At 61.6% G+C, this 20057-nt stretch overlaps 3 protein-coding genes across 3 annotated transcripts; all 3 read right to left on the reverse strand.

Annotated features, from left to right (window-relative positions):
• Positions 1 to 3152: 3152 nt before the first annotated feature.
• LMXM_08_29_1250 (hypothetical protein, unknown function) lies at positions 3153 to 8627 on the reverse strand (the record flags this gene model as incomplete). Its single annotated transcript, XM_003872383.1, has 1 exon — positions 3153 to 8627. The coding sequence occupies one exon, from the start codon at positions 8625 to 8627 to the stop codon at positions 3153 to 3155; it is 5475 nt and encodes a 1824-aa protein (XP_003872432.1).
• Positions 8628 to 10469: 1842 nt separating this feature from the next.
• Positions 10470 to 12647, reverse strand: LMXM_08_29_1240 (hypothetical protein, unknown function; the record flags this gene model as incomplete). The annotated part of the gene is made up of 1 exon (XM_003872384.1): positions 10470 to 12647. One exon carries the CDS (start codon positions 12645 to 12647, stop codon positions 10470 to 10472), a length of 2178 nt encoding a protein of 725 aa, XP_003872433.1.
• A 1537-nt stretch (positions 12648 to 14184) lies between these two features.
• LMXM_08_29_1230 (conserved hypothetical protein) lies at positions 14185 to 20052 on the reverse strand (the record flags this gene model as incomplete). Its single annotated transcript, XM_003872385.1, has 1 exon — positions 14185 to 20052. The coding sequence occupies one exon, from the start codon at positions 20050 to 20052 to the stop codon at positions 14185 to 14187; it is 5868 nt and encodes a 1955-aa protein (XP_003872434.1).
• Positions 20053 to 20057: the final 5 nt, after the last annotated feature.

The following is a 20057-nucleotide window of genomic DNA, read 5'->3' on the forward strand; positions in this document are numbered from 1 at the left end:
GTACGTCGGGATGTGAAACTCGATATAGTAGAGGAGGAGCCGTAGCAGCTGTAGAAAAAAACGGGCATGCGCAGGCAGTGTCGTTGGCGTGCTCTGGTTCGCACTTCCAATACCGTTCACACTGCCCCGTCGCGTGCCCTCGCCGGCGCAGATGCACCACCAGTAGACGGGATTGAGGTAGAAGATGAGCCCGATTTGAGCCGCCAAAGTCCATTTCTGCTCAAACCGCATGCGGTGCGCCGGCCGACTGCTGTAAAGGAAGCGGAGCATCGAGACAAGAGTCACAAGCAGGAAAAGGTAGCGAAACACCAGCGTGCCGATCGTGTACTGCGACCGTTGATACATGACCCCTATCGAGCTCGAAGGGACCGGCCTCGGTGTCGCGTTCAACGCCAGAGGAGCGCGCCGCGGTGCTGACCCTTGATGCGTGCAGGGCGAGTCGACTGCGCCTGCAAGAGCGCCTTCGAATGCGAGGGGTCGCGACGTCGGCACCCCATCTAGGTCGTCGTCATCACCGTGGTCAGCCATGAAGCTGCGTAGTGAGGCCTCCGCCAGCTCAGCGTCCACGTCGATCAGTGTCAAGGTAAGCTGGCTGTGGTTGACTGGGATCACCACACTGGAGGGGAGCACGATGCTGCTGCAGCGCGGCGCATCACGCCAACAGGTTACGCTTGCGCGATACGTGTACACGTACGTTGACTGGTTGCTCATGCTGCTGCTGTCACCGCCACTGTCCCCGCCTCTGCCGCTGCTGCTTTCCGAGTTGTTTGCGCACGGAGTAAGCGACGTCTCCTCCAGTGCTACGAGGACCTCGTAGACTCGCTGTGGCACACCCCAGAGCGAGTACTTCACAGAGGTGCCCCAGGTCGCACTGCCAGACGACATTCCTGTGTCTATGGCTAAAGGCGAGGCGAGGCTAATGAAGACGTGCAGGAATCGATTGAGTTGGTGGTCCAGCACGCCACTTAGAGCTTGTGCCGTCCAACGCAGCTTGTACTTGTGGTGTAGCGGCGGCATCGTCGGGTCTGTCGACGGCGACGGCGGCATAGTGGAACCACTCGGAGTCCATGCGCTGCTGACTTGCAAGGGGGAGCCCTGCGGCGAGGATGACGTAGCAGCGCGCTGGCGCACCGAAGCAGCGCCCACCTGTCTCTCCTCCTGAGAAGGATGCGGAACGAGGCAGTGCTCAGACGGGACGACAGCGTCACCGCTGCTGCAGGAGCGGCAGGTAGATCTGGCGCTCAGTACCCCATCCATTGGGGGCCACGCTACGTATCGATAATGAGCCGAGTCACCGCTCTCTAACGCTGAAGTCATGTCCGCTACTGCGCCCGCTCCCTCCAGCGGTATCCACTGCTGCTGTTTCGAGTAATCCCGCGACAGCCTCCGTGGATAAACCACTCGCACCCAGTACGCCTCCCAGGTCAGGCAGGCACTACTGTTCCATTCCTCCAAATGGTAGACAGACACCTCTTCTGCAGCCCCGCAGAAATTGCGGCTGCTCCATTGCAAGCGCACGTTGGAGTGCACCACCAACGCCACCACCAGGACGACGTACCACACATACAGGAACACGCGACTAGATAGGGAGGACATGGTCTCCACCTGTAGCTCAACAGGCACAACATCCGGCGCTGCAGAAAAGCACGATGGTGTCGCCGGGTGCAGCTGCCCACGGCCCGCAGGCGCCTGTCCAGCCGCCGCGGCAGAAGGCTCATCGTTGTTGCTGCTGACAGAGACCATGGTCATAGGAGACGCGGTGCTGTGTAGTGGCGCGCGCTCTTGCAGGCGACGCGGAGGCGGAGGCAAACACAATACGCTAGAAACACGGTGCACTCTGTGTGTGTATGTGTGTGCGTTTGTGTGTGTGGCAAGAAACAGAAGCACGCGTGAAGCGTTTTCCTTTAGCACAACTAACCAAACACAAAATAAAATGGATATAAGTGGGGTTTAAAAAAAGCAGCAGGAAGGAAGGGATTAGGATAATGGAGAAAGAGGAAACACAGTGCACTCTGTGTGTGTGGGTGGGTGTGTGCACGTGCTTGTGAGCTGACAGGCAAAGAAAAAAGAACGAACAAAGCAAAGAAGGGGATCGTCGTACCACTGAGGGGCGGAGGAGGTACAAGGTGGGAGGGGGTGTGGGTGGTGGGCAGCGAAGTCACCAGGCAGCAAGCAACAAAGGAAAAAAAAGAAGAGATGAAGAGCGAAGACGACAGAAAAGAAGGGGAAGGAGAACAGCTGAAAGGCAAACAGGTAAGAGAGGCACCAGCGCTTCTTCAAGGTTGTTTGACCCCCCTCTCCTTCCGCGCCCCACTTCCTCCAAAAACACTTGTCGTGCGGCGTTGGCGGGGTGGGTTCTTTCGCCTTTTCGTTCTTCCCTCGTCGTCTTCTTCCTTCAGCGGCACACGCTCACCTCCTCCTCTCCTCCAATGGGGGAGGGGGAGGGGGCACAGATGCGTATTGGCCGCTGTGTGCACGTGCTGGTATGTCAACAAGAAGCAGCAGATGCGCTTTAGGGGTGTGCACGTGGGGAAGTCCCCGGAGGAGGAGGAAAAGGTAGTAGCAGTGGTGCAAGACAAGGACCGCGGCGTCAGGGATGTGCACCGAAAGAGGGCAAGAGAAGGCGATTCATCCATGATGAGAGTAAAAGGGCAAGCACAAAACAGCGGCAAAGAAGAAGCATGAGAACGCCATTTACCGTGTGCGCACGACGCGGCGCGTTTTGCTTCAGCGTCAGAGGGGATCTGCCAGCCCAAGCGCTTGCAGGCACAACGGCACGACCACCATGGCACGTGCCTCCCGATTTGTGGCCGCGCTGCTGTCCTTCAGCTTTTGGAGTCGTTGTTTCCCAGCGACAGTAGCGGTGGGGCATCGTTGTCGACAGCGCAACTGTGTGAAAGAGGGTGAATGATGTGGAGCGGGAGAGTCAGAGAAACATGCACTCCATGTGCGGTGCTCGAATCTCGAGCACACAGAGAATACACGTTTATAAGGAAACAAGAAGGGCAGCAGGGAACGCTTTGGCCCGCAGCGATCACCAACACACGCAAACTGTGCGAGCACACTGTTCATGCCACACCACCGCCACGTCCTCACTGGGTAGCGCAACAGTCGTTACTAGCGGCGTAGACGGGGCGGCGGTGTCGAGGCCATCACACGTAGATGAGATCGCTTTCGCATCCGTAACTGCAGTACCCGCCATCCTCATCTTCATCCGCGTCGGCGCCAAAGCTGTCTGCTTCCGCCACGCACTCAGCATTGTCTTCCGCCGCTGCCATCGCCCGCTGTCGTCGCGGGTAGATCCCAGCCTCCTGCGACACTACGGCAGAGTCGCCAGCACGGAAGGGGAGGGCAGAGCTGCGGTGCAGTCCATTGAGACGCCAAGGCCGATTTGCTCCAGATTCAATCGGCGGCCTCGAAAGCACCGCTGGAATGGAGAGGTGCGAGTGCCCCCATGAAGCTGATGCATGACACTCTGGTCTCTTGGCCGCTGTTGCCGTTGACACCGTCGTCGGCGCCGCCGTCCCGTTAGTCGATGAGTACGAGGCAGAAGAAGGTCGACCTTCACGCGACTCGGCCGCGGGGGACCCAATCAGGGCGTCGGCCTGCATGGAGGCTTCGCGTGACGGCAGCGAGAACGGGGCCCACGCGGCGAAGTCTCCACGGTCTTCGCCACCGCCACCACCGCCGTTCCTTATCGTGTTTGGCTCATGCTCGACCTCATCCACCATGTCGCCTCGGCTGTGGCTCCCCTCCGCGTCGTAGGGCTGCGTGCTTTCGCTGCCCCAGCGAGGGCACGACCTACTAGCAAAGAAATCGCTGCTAAGCGCTCTATACAATGCCTGCGGCTGCACATCATCATCCTGGGCCTCCTGCCCCTGTTGCAAGTACTGACTGTAAGTCTTTAGCACCTCATCAGACTCGTGCTTTCCTTCTTGTCTCTCGCCCGGGTGGTGTCCACGTTGGAGCTTCGACGAGATCGTCGCCGACGGGGCCGCGTTGATCGAAGCTATCGAGGAAGACAACTCCAGCGCCACGCGGCGGCGGCAGCTGCCCTCTCCGGCTTCCGCTCGGCGACACTCTGTTCCGTGAGCGATGGCCGTCGACTTCAGCGCCGTCACCTTGTCCTCCGTATCGCTCACGTGTGCCAAAGAGGAGGACAGCAGGGGAGTCTCTCGCTGTCGGTGCACCTGCCGTTGTGGCTCCCGAAGCGGCCCGCGCGGAGGCAGCAGCGGTGTTGACGCGGAGGACGCGCTCGAGTACACGTCGTCGTCGTAAATGGAGAGAGCGGGGTCAGGATAGGGTGCATCTCGATCCCACGGCGTCGGTGCGTCGTCGAGGCTATCTTCCACCCCATCACCATCGCTGTTGCCCGCCTCCTCGCTAGTGCCGAGATCCGTCGATGGGCCTCTGTACGCCTCCCTAACGCCTCGGCCTGCCGATGCGCTCGCTGCGTGGCAGGTGTGCGTAGGCCATGCTCTGAACACCGAATTGCTGTGGAGGCCACCGATCAGGGGGGTAGGATGTGAGCAAGCGGCCAGCACATTCCTCGTCCCTGAAGAGGTCGATGATGTGATGCGGTCAGCCTTCGCGCCAGCGTCACCAGAAGTGCGCACTGCTGGTTGAGTGGCACGAGACGGTTGCTCGGAGTTCTGCGAACCACGTGACGACGACCGTTCCACTGACGAGCGCGGCACGGGGTCGCTGTCGCTCTCAACGTAATGACGCCGGAGATGCACCTTGGCCTTCTCATCCACCCCCAGCACAAGGCCTTGTGTGGCAGGCACGTCGTCGGCTACGCCTTTGCCTTGCCCCCTTGTCACTTTTCGCGCAGCCGCTGCCGCCGGGATTGCGTCAGCTACGTGGTCATCTGCAAAGAAGGTTGACATGACAGGGGCGTCGCACTCTGTCGTTGAGTTCTCCATCGCGGCTGAGCTGGTCACGGATCGTGTCAGCGGGGTGTGCTCCAGCGACCCGAACGAGTCCATGCACGGGGTGCCGGTTCTGTTCGTAATCGATGGTCCAAGCACCGGGGTGTGCGATGAGTGTGGCGAGGTTCGGTATTGCGCTTGCGAATTGGATGACGTGCACAGCAACACCTCGACGCGGCTCGTGGAGCTGCCTGCGCGCCGCACCGATACCGTGGGCTCACTCTGGTCCAAGTCCTCAGCTCCCATGGCACCGCAGGTGGGCGGCGGCGCGGCGGGAGTTTGCGAGTCCATCACGCGTCTCCGCCTGACAGAGACTTCACGCACCGCCAACTCTGCCAGCGCAGACGCTGACTTGGTCTCAGCCGTGTCGATAGATGAAGGCACGGCAAGTGGCCTCTCGTCGCCAGTGTAGCGCTGCAGTCGCTGCTGAACTGCGTGGTCGTTCGCGACCCAGTCGAAATCCGCGCTGGCGCTGTGAAGTGAGTCGAGCGGAGGGTGGCAGGTGGAGGGGCCAGCTGGGACTCTGTGTCGGGTTGTGGACTCGCTGTGCCCGTGATATTGCCTTGGCCAGTGCGCCGTTGTGCCGTTAGTGCGGCTCTCGCCGTCAAGGCCCTCACACCTCGTGTCACTTGCTCGGACACCGCTGCCGCTGTCGCTTCGATACGAGCCCCTCCCTTCTTCGCTTCTCCCCATCGAGGCAACAGCTGCACGGCTCACGTCCGGGGACGTCAGCCGCAAATGCCCCGATGCCTCAGCAGTGGCTACCGTCGCTTCTCCGTGGCCCAATTCCTCCGCTTCCAGTTTTGAAACCGCTGGTGAAGAACGACCGCAGCCACTATTGGTCCTGTCAGTTGCTTCCTGCACACCTCGTCCGGCATCGAACGTGCGTGAGCGCACAGAGGTGTTACTGCCGCCGCCACCACCCCAAAATGGAGTGTAATGGCGACGTTGCGCGAGCGGAGGAGGAAGAAGTGTCGCTGAGGAGGCGCCCAGTGACGTAGACAGCAGCACGCCTGTTTCCCCGTGATGAGTAGCCGCAGCCGCTACGCTGCGTCGACTCAGCGGAGATGCGGCAGAAGCCCTCACGGGGGACACGTGCATCAGATAGTGATGCCACTTTTGCTGTTTCTGTTGCTGCCGCTGATTTCGCCGCTCCTCGCTGACCTCTCTTGAGAAACGACCCGATGTGTCGCCGGCTGTGCGTGCGTTCGCTTCTCTTGGCACGTCGTCCTCCATCCCACTCACCGCCGTTGGCGTCTCGTCAGCCGCGTCGATAGCCTTCGGCTGTGGGGCTGCGTGCTGTCGCTCCGGAAAGCCATGGAGGATTTCCTCTCCTCGCCCCAGTCGGGCAGCTGGGTCGCTCACTGCCCTCCTCTGCCCCTCATCCGCCACCGACTGCACCGGCCCGGCGATATCACGAGTGCCCGCCAGAGTGAACACGGAAGATTGGGCATCCCTACCAGCCACATCAGGCATATTCGCGGCGCCTTCGAGTGGAGACCGTCGGCGCCTTGGAAGGGAGTAAGATGGACTCTCTGTGCGCGCTGGTGGCTCTAGCGGAGTTTCCCCGACTCTCTCTGAGACCGGCTCTGCCCCGCGACTGCCGTGTAGCGATAAGGACTGGCGCACTAAAACGCTCGCGCTCCACATATCAGCGACTGGGGAAGACTCAAGCCGCGGCGAAGGCAGGGGCGGTGGTGGATGTAGTCTACGTGCCGCACCGGCGTTCACTGCCTCCGGCCTCGAGAGTACATCGGGCGGCCTCGGCGGCGCTTCAGCGAGACACGCGTCCGCCTTGGCCACCATGGCGCTAGAGGCAGATGTCGACGCGGACGCACGAGACGATGAAGCCGACGTGTGAGACACATCCGGGTAACGCACGTTGGCGCTCTCGCTCTTGCGTGTCGGCTTCTGCGAGGACGAAGCCCGCATCACACGAGCCCCATCGGCAACAACAGCCGCTGCAGCGGAGGGTAGAGAAAAGTGCAGCGACCGACTATTAAATGGCGCCGATGAGGCCTCGCTCGCTGTGACAGTGAGCACAGAAGTGCTTAGCAGTGGTGACGACTCCACCCGCGGGGTGCGCCGTTCAAGATCCAGTAAAGAAGACGCGGCTGGTTGGGAGGGCGCGGGTTCGGTGGACGGCGACTTCTCCGAAACGGCACGTGTGGCGCGCTGCGGGCGATCCGAAGTTGCCCACAGCACACTTGCGTTAATGCCATCGGCTCGTCTGTCGGCTGGGTGCCTCCTCGCATCGAGGGTAAACCTGCCTGCTGTTCCAGTTACAGCTACTGCGGGAGCAGCATGTGAGGGAGTCTTCGTATCACCGCTGCCCGTTGCGGTCGTCCCCGCTTCGTACATGCGGCCTTCACGGCGCATGCTAGTACTGCGACGGGTACTGCGACGGCCGCCGCGCTCAACAGAGGAAAAGAAGTCGGAATAACGAGATGCGACAGAGGCGCTTGAGCTCTGAGGAAGCGAATATGCACCGGCAGACCGCGCGGATGGCCTCAGGGCTTCCGCGTCGTTGGACGTCACGCTTCTGCCGTTGCGGGCCACAGCCGCAGTGACCGACGGCGGAGAGAGGGAGGCGGCTGCGGATGGGGCGGCGCTACCGTTGTGCACCGACTTTCGTATCGACGATGCAAGAGATGCCTCGCCCTCCTCCGAGGTCATCCACCGAGTCAGCCGGGGGCTCGCATCCTTATCCCGGCAGTCCGGCTGCCGCTGCAGAGCTTGATGTGAGCTATGTCGCGTGGAGCTCGTCTGCGGAAGGTCGAAACCGCCAGCACTGCACAGTCCGTCCACGGAGGATGCATAATCAGTTCGTGTGATACGCGATGTATCATTCACCTTTGAGGCGCTGAGGGAGGACAAGGTAAAGTGGCGACTGTCGCCTGCGCGAGAGTTCTTGCTACAAATATCAGCGCTGATGTTCAGAAGGAGGGGGTGTGCACCCAGTCCTGGTGTAGCGACAGCTGCCTCCGACGGTGGCCACGATGGTGGCGGTGATCGTGGCTGGCGCTGCGGATGAGAAAAAAGAGTCGTCGATAACTGCAAAACCGCTCGTGCAGCCGCGCCGCTGGGGGGCACAAGGGAAGCAGCGCGTGACGCGCCAGGGGCGTCAAACGACGAAAAGTGGGCACCTCTGGCTTCAGTGCCACTGTTGATTAAGTCCCTGTCTTGCTGTAAGGAGTCGAAGCTCCAGTATGCACGAGACTCAGCGGACTGCGTATCGTGGGCCCCCCCGTGCCTCATGCCGGACGCATTCCGGTCGCTGTTCCTGCCCAGCACGTACTCCTCCACCTGTATGTCTTCCTCGGCAAGTCTCATTGAAGTGAAAAATGCACTGCACTCTCGGTGCGCTGTGTGCTTCGAGAAGGATGGTTGCGGTGGTGGTGAAGAGTCCTCGAAAGCAAGGGCCCGCCGCGCTGCGTTGGGCCATCCGTTGCGGCGCATCGTCGACGATGGCTGCTTACCCTGCGGCGGCTCGCGTGTGCCGCTTCCATAGCCCGTCAGCTCCACTTCACTACGCACTCTCGCGTGAGAAGTGCATGAATCACGCTTGAGGCTGCCATGTGCGTCCGAAAAGAGGGCCGCGCACGACTGTACCTCCGAGTGCTGAATGGCTGAAACGCAGCGCGTGATGGCCAGCAGCGCGCGCATGTCTGGCTCATGGGCGTACGCGGACGGCATTTGATTCGCCGTCTTCCTCTCGCGCTATCCAAGACGTCAAGAAGAAATACGAAAACTGAGATGTGATCCGACACACCCACGCTCACGGAGGGAGGAGTGGAAACAACGAACAGTAAAAAAAAACGGCAGGCAAGGCGAATCTATTCTAACGGAAGTTGGCGAGGGCATACGAACGGCACAGGCATGAGAAAAAGTAGTGGGCGTCACAGACATGAGCAAGCAACAAAATCAGGAGAGGGATAGGTAGCGAGAGAGAGGGCGCGCGAGGCGAACAAAAAGGGGGCGGTGACACCCCTCTGGGATCGGCGGGGGGAATGGGGAGCGCGATGGATACACAGGCAGACGAAGGTTGCGCAGTCAAAGCACAAGGCAGAAGATGAGCACACTCGGTAATAGATTACAGTCCGCCCGGCTTGAAAAAGATGCAATTCGTCTTTCTTTGGGGGGTTGTTTTAATGAGGGGAGGGAGTAGCGGAGAGAAAAAAGGATGGCGGCGCGTGTCTGTGTGTGTGTGTGTGTGTTTCTGTGTGCGGCACGTAGCACCTTTGTCGCTGAGGAAGAAAAACAAGTGGGGCAGCGGTCCAGTTGAAGCGGCCGCACTGTCCCCTCCTCCCCTCCCGCTTACGAGGAGATGAGTGAACGTAATGGACGGTGATGTAGATGGCGAGACGCGAAGTTTCTGTAGGACTGGATGCCGGTGCAACCAGATCCACTCCAGAATGAACGCGTGTTTTCTCTTTGTAGGGTCTATGCTCTTTTCTGTTGTTGTTGCGTGCTTGGGTTTTTGTCTATGAGCAAACGTATGCTCCTGTGCGTGTGTGCCACGATACCGTCTGTGGGACGGCCTGACACGTCCGCGATGGGCTCCGCCCTGGCCGCGCAGAGAAAAGTATCGAGCACCGAAATGAGTGAACAAAGGGAGTGCACACTCAGAGAGAGAAAGAGAGGGGCCCAGAAAAAAATGAGAGTCACAGCGAGAGAGAGTCACGCGCGCGTGCGCACCACCTCCAGTGCAAGAGCACAGATGATACACGCGAATGAGAGCACCACAGAACGAAAAATAAAGATGAGTCAAGTGCAACTCCGCGAGAAAACGAAAAGGAAGCGTGGGGCACGGCAGGGCAGGGTGTGTGCACTGCGAACACGTCGGAGATGGGTGCAAGACGTGCGCAGGAGAAGGGCGGGTATACGTGAAAGACAAACGCGTGGAGGTAAGGTGAGGGAGTCAAGACAGGAGTAGGGACGGAGATGGGAAGAGAAAGGGAGCAGCAGCACCATCGGTTTGCAATACTCACGCGACGAAAATTGACCACTCACGACGGCGCACAGCTACGCATCCAGCCAAGTCCGCCTCTGCTTGTATGTCTGTTCTCCCTCTACCCTACCCCCTCGGCAGACACACTCACACACACCGTCTCTCGCTTATGACTGTCGTCAAAGGATGTACGGAAGGGTGAGAGACGTATGGAAGGGGTCGAGTGTTCGTATTGGCAATACACATGCTCACTTAAGAGAGAGGGAGGGACAGAGAGAAGCACCCTCCCCAAGAAAAAAAATAAAGGCAAACAGCCTGAAGGGCAAATCGTCTGAGTCGCCTGCGCTCTCACACGCAGCGAAGAAGACGGGGGGAGGGAGAGGCGAGAAAGAAGAGGGCAGAGCACCGCCGTCACCATACACGAAACTCCGTCCCTTTCCCCGCTCCCATTCGTCCTTCACGCTTGCTCCTCCTCCCCCTGCCTACTCACACCCACACCGCACACGCACACCCAAAGATGTACCTTCGCTTGAATAGAATCCTTCGGGGTTCACATGCAATCAGCCGGTGCTGATCTTCCTCTTTCGTTACGAGAACATCTTAGCGAACATCTTCTTTGTATTTGCCCTTTCTGCCTCCAGAGCGGCCTTTGCCTTCTTCAGCTCCGCCACAACAGCCGGGTCGTCCTGCGACACCGCCTTGGCCTTCTCCAGGTCCGCCACCGCCTCCTCATACTCCTTTAGCGCGCTGTAGGCCTGCCCGCGCCGGAAGAGCGCCTTCGGGTGATCTGACGCGATTTCGAGGGCGCTGGTGCAGTTGTTCACCGCGTTCTTCCACAGCCCGAGCTTGACGCTGCAGGAGGCGATGTTGAGGTAGCACGAGAGGGAGATCTCCCGCTTCTTCGTCTTGTTCTCCGCGCTGTTTGTGTCGTAGAGCTGGCCGAGAATGGAGAGCGCCTGCACAAAGCGTGTCTGCGCCTCGGCCCAGCACTCCTCCTTAAACAAGCCCTGCCCCTGCTCACGTCGCTTCTGAGCCATGCGCAGACGTTGGGGGTCGCTCTTCAAGTCGAGCTCGTCCTCCTGCCGCTCTTTGCTCAGCTTCACCAGCTCTTCCTCCTTTCTCTTCTCCTCCGCACGCACGCTCTCGTAGTACGCCTCTATCTCAAAGAAGCGCTCCGTGACGTGGGCCTGCACCGCCGCCAGCTTCTCGTTCAGCTCCGCCGTGCTTGCCTCATCGCCCTCGCTGCGCACGTACGCGTCGACCTCCTCAATGTAGGTCCGCATCTCGGTCCTTCTCTCACTCGACGCAGCGCAGTTGTCGACCGCAGCCAGGGTCTGCAGAACGTACGAGTCAAGCCGATTAAGCGCGGCCAGTCGCTCGTGAATGCGGGCGTCTCTGTCCTCCATCTCTTTCTCCAGCACCATCCACTCCGTCACGGCCTTCACACCTGCCTCGGAGAGCGGTCGGCTGATGGGAGAGTTCGCGTCAAGGACATCAAAGCCAATGAGCTCGACCTGGTGAGCCTCCTCTACCGACGGTGCGGCGGTGGCTTGTGCCGTCTGTTCCTCGTCCTGGTGCTGCTGCTGCCTCTCGAGAGTCAAACGGCGCACCTCAGCGAGGATGGCGCTGCCCTCCGCCACGCTGAGGTTGGCATCGAGCGACACACCGACACGCGTGATGCCGAACACCTCCCTGATCGCCTCCATGACACACGCGGAGCGCCACCCACCGCCAATCACCTCAACGCGGGGGGGCACGGCTGCTGCCTGTGAGCCGTCCTCCGTCGCGTTCGGCGACGGCAGCTTCTCTTTGATGGCCGTGAGCATCGCACGCACTGCCTGCAGAAACGGCAGCGCCGCCTGCTCCATCATCGCACGCGTTACGGAAACGACGATGTCGATGTCTCCGATAAGACCTTCTAGCTGCACCTGCGTCTCGTCCGTCGTCGAGAGCACCTCCTTGGCCTTTCGGCATTCGCGCAGGATCTTTCGAAACGACTTCATGTCGCCACGCAAGGGGTCCGCCGCTGCGCCGAACTTCTTGCCGAGCTCACTGTAAACGTGGCTGCAGAGAAGAGCATCGATGTACTCGCTGCCCATACGCAGCGTCTGGCAATCCACCTTCTCCACGCGCGGCTGAGAAGCAATAATGAGGGAAGCGACAGAGCAGCTCTGTCCAATGTCAATCAGCACCACTGGCACCGACGCGCCGTCGTGATTCGCGGGTAGGCTTCTGTACTGAAGGTGGTGGAAGTACACGGCGGTGGCCTCGTCTGAGTGGGCGATTATCGTCTGCTCTTGCGGCAAGCCAGCAAGCAAAGTGGCTTGGCGGAGCGCTTCGAAGGAAGCCGCGCATGCGGCAGACGGCACGGCCAGGCAGACGGGAGAAGTGCGTATCATCTCCTTGTCCGGCAAGAATTGCAGTAGCGACTTGATGTAGAAGGCAGCCACCTGCGCCGGATGGGTAAGGTGCTGCTGCGTGCCAAGCTGCCGGGATTTCAAGACAACAGCCTCGGTCATGGCGGTAGCCGGTGACACCACCTGCAGTGACACGGCGGTGTCCTTTGGCACCTGCTCCCCAGACGTGTAGCCAAAGATCCACGGTGCAAGATCGACAATGGTCTCCGACGCCTTTGTCACCTGCCGCGCCGCCGCGTTCTCGCCGAAAGAGCGAGCCTCATTCGCGGCAAACGACACCACGGTGCTCGTAGCCTCGTTGCCCAAGGCGTTCCGTATAATTGTCGGCATTAGCTTTTCTGGATTCATGATAGCCACGCGAGTGGTAGCGGAGCCAATGTCGATGCCGACCGTATACGTGGTCACGGCTGCCGTTGAAGCCTGCCCGGTAGCCGCCGGAGAAGTTGGCGGAGGTTGCGGGGTTACCGGAGACGCCGGTGAGGCCCCCGCGCCTGTAATGGATGCGTCCGTGGCGCTCATCGTTGCCCACGAAGAAACAGTTTGTCGAACAAATCTCTGTGGTGCCTCACGTACGACGCCAAGGAAAAGCGCCAAAGAGTGCGGGTGCAGCGGTTGAAGGGGGAGGGGGTGGGCAACGGAAGGGGAGATGCTGAGCCGAGTGAGTGTCTGTCTGTATGTGTGTGGTGTAATGAGGGTGCGCACTCACGGTGGTGACGTTTGTGGGTGCTGAGTTGGTGAGTGTGCGTTAATGTCTTGTTGTTGGTGCTAGTGCTGAGATCTGCGGCGTGTCCAAGAGAAAAGGGGGATAAAACGAAGACAATGCAAGATGAAAGCGAGTTAGAGGTGTGCCGCCACACACACAGAGAGAAAGAGAGAGAAAGGCTCAAGGGCATGAATGCCAAGAGCGCTCAAGTCTTTTCACCGTCTCTCTGCTGAGGCGAGGCACGACTCCCTTCTCTGCCATAGTGACGGCGAAAAAAGGCGCGGCAGTCCTCCTTCCATGCCGAAAATGTGAAGAAACAAAAATCAGATGTCGGCATGTTTGTAAGCGTTAATGTCATGAAGGCGCTTCGTCAGAGAGAGAGAAATGGGGGGAGGAGGGAGGAGGCCGCCCACGAGCACCTGTGCTAGCAAGTCCACAGCAGCACGCCTGTCGGCAACGGCACCCTCACGCACCCACACGTTCGAGCTTTGGCCGCTCTCACGCTCTGGACGTGCCGCTCTCCGCGCCCCTTTGGTGTTTCCCGTCTGGATTGTTTGCTTCGTTTGCGTTATTACGCCGTGTCTTGAGACGACACTAGGTGACGCGCCGTGGCGAGCGAGTGCGGGCCACAACGTGCAGACACCAACACACACACACGCTCGCACCCTTGAAAAAGAAAGAAGTTGCATACGTGGAGAATGAGCCCAACAACAAGAAACGGAAACGATAAAGGAAAGGGCTCGCAGAAAAGCGGCAACGGCATCCGACGACGACACACCGCATCAGCAGGACCTCCTCCATTCTTCACACCCTCGCACAGGCATTGCACACATGCGTACGTCGAAACGCCCTCCACCGGATCAGCGGCTATGGACCAACAGCTCCCAAGCACATGCACACGCGCGAGTGCGAGTGGCACGCTCACCCGTCCTCTCGACTGACATCAGAGCTTAAAACAGCAGAGCACGACAAAACACTCTCCATGGTCACCAAAACAACGGCACAGCCCCAGCCCCCTCCCCCTCCACCTCCTCCATCCGTTGGAGGACAAGAGAGGGAGGGAGGGAAGGAGGGAGAGGGCGCTGTCACCTGCTACGCGGCCCACCTGCTCACAAGACACTCCTCGCGTGCAGCAGTCCAGTCCACCTACCACTTCCCTTGCCTTGCAGCGAATTAGGCGCACTAATTCGTGTTGAACATGTCCACGTACTGCGGCCGCCCAGCAGGCCGTGCTGCACCACGACCAGCAATCGTTGGCGGCGGCGCCTCACGGCCAGCAAAGGCCGGGGCGCCACCACCTGGGTGAGGTGCCAGCATGCCCCCTTCAGCATGAACGGGGGCTAGAGCACCAGGGCCAGGACGCGCGTTTCCAGGCTGAGGCACTTTACCCGGTGCTGGTTGCTGCGGCGGCGCCGACTCAGCGGGGGATGGGCCCCATGCGTCCGCAGAAGCTGCTGGCGCGGAAGTCTGCCCCGCAGCCTTGAGTGCCATCTTGGGCGGGCCTGCCTTGGCGAGCTCTCGCAGCCGCTTCTCCTCCTCCGTCTCCTCGAACAGCCACCGGCCCGTCACAGGGTCGAACGCTGGTGGCTTCTCCGTATCAAGGTGCATCGGCTTCGCCTCGTCCGCCTTCTCGTCAGCCGCCTCACTGCTGCCGCGCCGAAAGAAGTTGCGCAGCACATCGAGCGAGCGAGATCGACGCGGCGCGGGCTGCTTCAACTTACCAGCAGCTGGCGCCAGTGCCTCCTTGGCGCTGGCGTTGCCGGGCTTGCCGTCAGAAGGTGGTGCCGACCGCTCCGGCGGCTGGAGGGCGGCCGCGCACTGCTCGCGTGTAAGCGGAGAGGTGGCGGTCCCAGGCGGCGTGGACGGCAGCGACGCGCGGTTGCGTAATGAGGGGTGCTGCGGTGTCGGCGCCTCTCGCTGCTGGGGGTTTCGCGGCGGCACCGGGCCGGTGTGGTGCACCTGTGAGGTGGCGCGCGCCAATGTTGACCTGCTTGTGCTAGGCACCTCATCAGCCTCGTTATCGGCGTTCTGCGGCAGCCCTTCGCGCGAGTGTGATGGGAGTCCGACGGAGGCGTTTGGGGAGGGCTGCTGCGTGGTGGCCTCCCTCTCAGGGACCGACCCACCCCTCGCTGCCGCAGCAGCGCCGTCTAAAGCATCTGCTGGCGGCGACGGCGACAGCGGCGGCACGCCACCGAAGAGGTAGACGAGCTCATTGAGTGTGCGCGGCGGCACGCGCAGAGAGAAGGCCAGCGGTGGGGGCATGCGTTGCAGTAACGCATGCAGCGCTTGCGCAGACTCCTTGTCAAGTCCCAACTCGCGCAGCCACAGCACTTGCATCATGCGGTACCCGACGTCGATCCGAGGCTGGCCGTGTGGTAGTCCGTGAAACGGCACTGGCGGGCCAGCTGAGTCGGGGGGCGACAGTGGAGGCGCCCGTGCATCGAGTCGCGCGCTCACCAGCTGCACCAGCTGCGTGAGCAGCGTCGTGACAGGTGTCAGGAAGCTTGCACGGCATCCCTGCGTAGGGTGGTACGTGCCGCCGACGACGCCAATGCGCCGCCGTATCTCCTCCATGACCTGCCGCTGATCTGGACGCGGCAGCAGATCCTCCACATTCTCCGGAGACAGAGAGGAAGCCGGGGGAAGAGGCTCCGCACCGGCGCGGACCGGCCCCCCCATACCAAGTGGGGTGAGGTGCAGTAGCAGCAAGCACGTGTGCGCCTCCTCGACGAGGTGAAGCTGATGGAGCGTCGTGGCAAGCTGCAGCAGGCCATCTCCGCTGCGGCGAGTGAAGTTGGCAAGCAAAACCGCAGCGTGGCGGCGCCACGTTTGCTGCAGCATCTCCTGATCGCGCAAGAACATCTGCTGTTGCCGTTTGTGTTGCTGCTGCTGGTGCTGGGCAACCTCCGACATGCTTCTCCCCTCATCTAATGCCGTCGCCTCCTCATCCTCCTCGTCCGTCTTCGAGGGAGGCGGGACCAAGGGAGGGAGTGGCATCTCGTTGAACATGCTGTAGGCGTGGGCGAGCGGAGACGTCACCGAAAGCTCCTGCTGCATGACCGCCTGGACACTGCGTAGGTACAAGTCCTTGGTCGGGCACATCATGGAGATCAGGAGCGCGTGCACGTGCAGGTGCGCCTCGAGGGCGGCCTCGACCGCCTCCACGCGCTGGCCCGTGCACAGCAGGTCCTCCACCCGGCGGAGCGCCGCAGCCCGCTCCTTCGAGTCGCATCTAGCGGTGCTGGTCACCGGGTTCAGCGGCGAGACTGCCATTAGCGCATCATTCGCCCCCGTGGCGCTGGTGCTACCAGTGCCAGCCGCGGCACTTGCAGTGGTACCCCTGCTACGAGCGGTCGCCGAGCGCCGACGAGCGTCAGTCTGCGCCGCCGCCGTAAGCAGCTCGGCGAGTCGGCGGCCACCGTTGTTCTTCCACACAAAGCCGCCTCCATCCTTTTGTGGCAGTGCGTCCATCAGCATCACCTCTACCACCTCACCGAGCGGGGCTGGGACGCAGTCCTTCAGCGCGACCATCAACCCCGTCAACACCGAGCCTGTCGCTTCGTCCCCGACCGCCCACTGGTCCGCGAGCAGAACACACGGCAGCACCGCGTCCGTCAAGGCTCGCACATAGCGCCGGCCGTACTCGGTACCCCGGATACCCTTGCGGTCCACCATCGACCCCCGCGCCGTCAGCGCCTCTGTCACGCTACAGAAGCTGAGACAGATCCCGATGCTGCCTCCCAGTGTACCCACACCAAGAGGACGCGGCACCGGTGACGTGTTAGCGCGAGTAGCTCCACTTAGCGGTGTGGTTCGTACCGGCCCCGTTCTCGAGGAAGCCGAGGTGATCGGCTGCGCTAACGGAGACCGGGTGCTGTTCGCGATGAGTGGCGACAAGGAGTTCGGGTTGTTGAAACACGCCGCGATGCATGGAAAGCCTCTCCTGTCGCTGCTGTTGACACCCTGAACCCCTGGCAGGGGGGTAGCGCCGCCGACGAAGATGGCGAAGCACGGTGCCCCGCTGCGGCGTGACTTCTTGCGCACTGCCCCGCCGGCAAACGATCCTGTCAGCGACGCGCCGCCCGACAATGCGCCGCTGCCATTGATACTCATGTTTGTGGCGCTCAGGTAGAAGTTGGAGTTTTGGGCGGACTTGGAGAAAGGGTTGACCAGGGTGGCACCACTTGGCGTGTGTGCGGTAGCGGTGCTGAGGGCACCTTCGTCACCGGGAAAGTTTAGCAGCGGGGCGGTGGTAGAGTTGGACTCCATCGGCGGCGCTGGATGGTCCTTCGGCGGCGGCGGCGGCGGCGCGCCGCTCGGCTCCAGAGATGAGGTAGACAAGTAGCCGGAGGCCTTCACTACCTGCGAATGCTGCGGCGGCTCGTGCTGCACCAGAGCCGATTGAACGGAGCCGAGAGAGCCCATCGGGGCTTGGGGTGGCCTTTGACTCAATGTGCTGTTGACGGAGGTGCCCGCCGCATCCGGCAGCGGCCCGTTCAACGGGGCGAAGAGAGAATTCTCGCCTGGTTCCAGGAAAGGGTTGGACGAGGATGGGCAGTCGTGGCAACTCCACGTGTCAGTCACGTAGCGCGGCGACGGCTTCAGCGCTAGAAGACTGTCCTTGCAGAGGGAGTTCTCAGAGAAGCTTGCGCTGTGCGGACAGTCCGGGTTCGGAAGCTGTTGCAAGGCACTACTCTTGGAGATGGTCCTCGTCGGCAGAACTGGCGGAGGAGGGCCGGATGCCTGCGGTATGAGATGAGCAGAGCGGCCGGTCGGCCCCTCTTGGCGCTGCTCCTGCGCATGCGGCTCTTGTGTTGGAAGCTGCGGCGGTCGTTGCTGAGACGCTTGTAGCACTTTAGGCTGAGCTTGCGTGAGGGTGGCGCTGAGAGGTTTTGCAGCGTGAAGACCATTCGGCGGCGGCAGCAGCTGGTGCTGCCCGGCAGCGCTACTCCCCTCACTCAGCCCATCCTGCATGGAGCGACGAACAGCGTGGGCCCCGTTGTCGTGCGTGTAGTCGAGCGCGCCGCCGTCGGTATCGCCAAATTCGCCCTCGTCCTGCTCAGTTGTCGCCCTTTGTGTCTCCTCCAGCTGCGGCACGCTGTCGAAGGGTAGAGGCCGCCGTGGTACTGGCGACCCGTCGGCCACAGCCCGCGCATCCTCATCACGCACGTAGGGGGACACCGCGTAGAGGCCGCGGCTCATGTTGGGGGGCACATGTGAGCTGGAAGAGTCTGACAGTGGCAGTGGATGCTGCTGCCTCTGCGGCGGTGCTCGAGACACCGAGCCCGCACCACCCCCTCGCGGCGTGGTAAAGCCAGTCGCGAGTCCAGCTGCTGTTGTCGTGTCGCCGCTGCCAGCGGCAAAGAGCGGCTGCTGCTGTTGTTGCGGTAGCGGCGGTAGAGGAAGACCAGCAGCGCCGGCATCTTCCGCTGTGGGAATGTCCTTCGGACTTGACCAGTTCTCTGGTAGGTTTGCCTCCAAGCCGTGATAGGATAATGACGGCGTCGAGGGCGGCGCGCCGCTGTGAAAACCGCTGTGCGGTGCGCCATGCAGCAGAGGCCCCGGTTGTGGCTGCTGCTGGGGATGTTCCCAGTGCTGCTGCTGACAAGATCGCTGTTCCCGGCTCACTGTCGGCGGTGGTGGCGGTGGCGACGCAGCAGTGTTGCCGCCGCCGCTCTTCCCGGCCATCGCACGGAATGGATTGAAGTGTGCCTTAGCACCGAGAGTAGGGTTGCTGCTGGTCATGACAGCGGTGCTGTGCTCCTGTCGACAGGCACTCTTTTCATCTGCGCTCGGTCCACTCTGTGGCGGCTCGTCGGTTGGCCTGGGCAGCGATCCCCTCGCGTCGAGACGTGGGGTGTGGGTGTGGGCGTTTGCAGGCGCTTCCGCTCCCGAAAAAGTCGTCCCGTCCTCGATAAGGCCATTGGGATTCCTCGGCGGCGCTGAAGGATGAGAATTGGTCGCGGCCACGCTTGCATGACCGCCACCGTCACCGCGCTCGGCGTCGGCTCTTTGCAGCGGCGCGTCCGCCTGTTGAGGACCGTCGTGACGTGCGTTCACGCCCTTGGGATCGCCCGCCTGCGCGTTCGAAAGCAGAGCTGCATCCCAGGTGAGGGAGTCCCCGTTGTCGCCCATGGTCAGCCGAACGCTCCGCGACGAAAAGGAGTATCCTGTCCCTGACGAAGCGCTGCCGGTGCATAGAGTCTCCAGCCCCGGCACCAAGAGCGACGCGTCTGTGGCTGCGTTCCCGTCTTTATCGCTGCTTCTATGCGTCGGTGCAGAGCTCCATTGACCACGCATCTCTGAGCGTGCCCCGGCGCTGCGCTCCTCCGGTGCGCTTTGGCTCTCTTGCACCAAGGCCGACGGTTGCTGCTGGGGATGTGCTGTGACGCTGGAGAAAGACGTGTTACGCAAGGACGCATGGCGGGCGCCGCGAGACGTGAGGGCAGCCTCCAGTAGCTTGCGGCCCCGCGACGCCGTCGTGGTCGAGTCTACCCGAGATGAGGTTGCGCGCACCGTGCGCTGCACGACGCTGTCGCCTCCGCCAGGCTGGAGAAAAGCCGGCACACTGCGACGCAGCCCAGAGTTGATGTTGGGCGACTGTTCCAGCGCGGATGGTGTACGGCGGCCACCGACCTCAAGTGCCGCAGCCGATGTTGCTGCGACGCCACCCAGGATGCTGCTGCCGGGTGACGAGGGACGGCTGTTATGCGCCACGGCGGCAGCTGCCGCCGTCTTACTCGGGCTATTCACCTCCGCTGAAAACGTGTTATACTCCTTGCTGGTGCGGCTCGGTACCCAGTGACCGGTAACCTCGCTCGAGTCACGAGGCGTCTGGCGACCATTGCTTGAGGTGCGCGAGTTGACAGGCCAACCGAGAGCCGCGCCGCTAAGGCGAGTCGCCCGCAGTGGTGCGGCGGGAGCTGCGGCAGGAGTGGACGGCGAAGAAAAGGGGGCCGGCGGTAGATGTGACAGCGCCACTGTTGGCAGTGACGGCACGGGAGGGAAAGCAGGCGCCTGCTGCGCCTCCGGTTCCGTGTGCTCCAACATTGTAT

Source organism: Leishmania mexicana, chromosome 8 (genome assembly GCF_000234665.1).
Source record: "Leishmania mexicana MHOM/GT/2001/U1103 complete genome, chromosome 8".
Taxonomy (NCBI): domain Eukaryota; phylum Euglenozoa; class Kinetoplastea; order Trypanosomatida; family Trypanosomatidae; genus Leishmania; species Leishmania mexicana.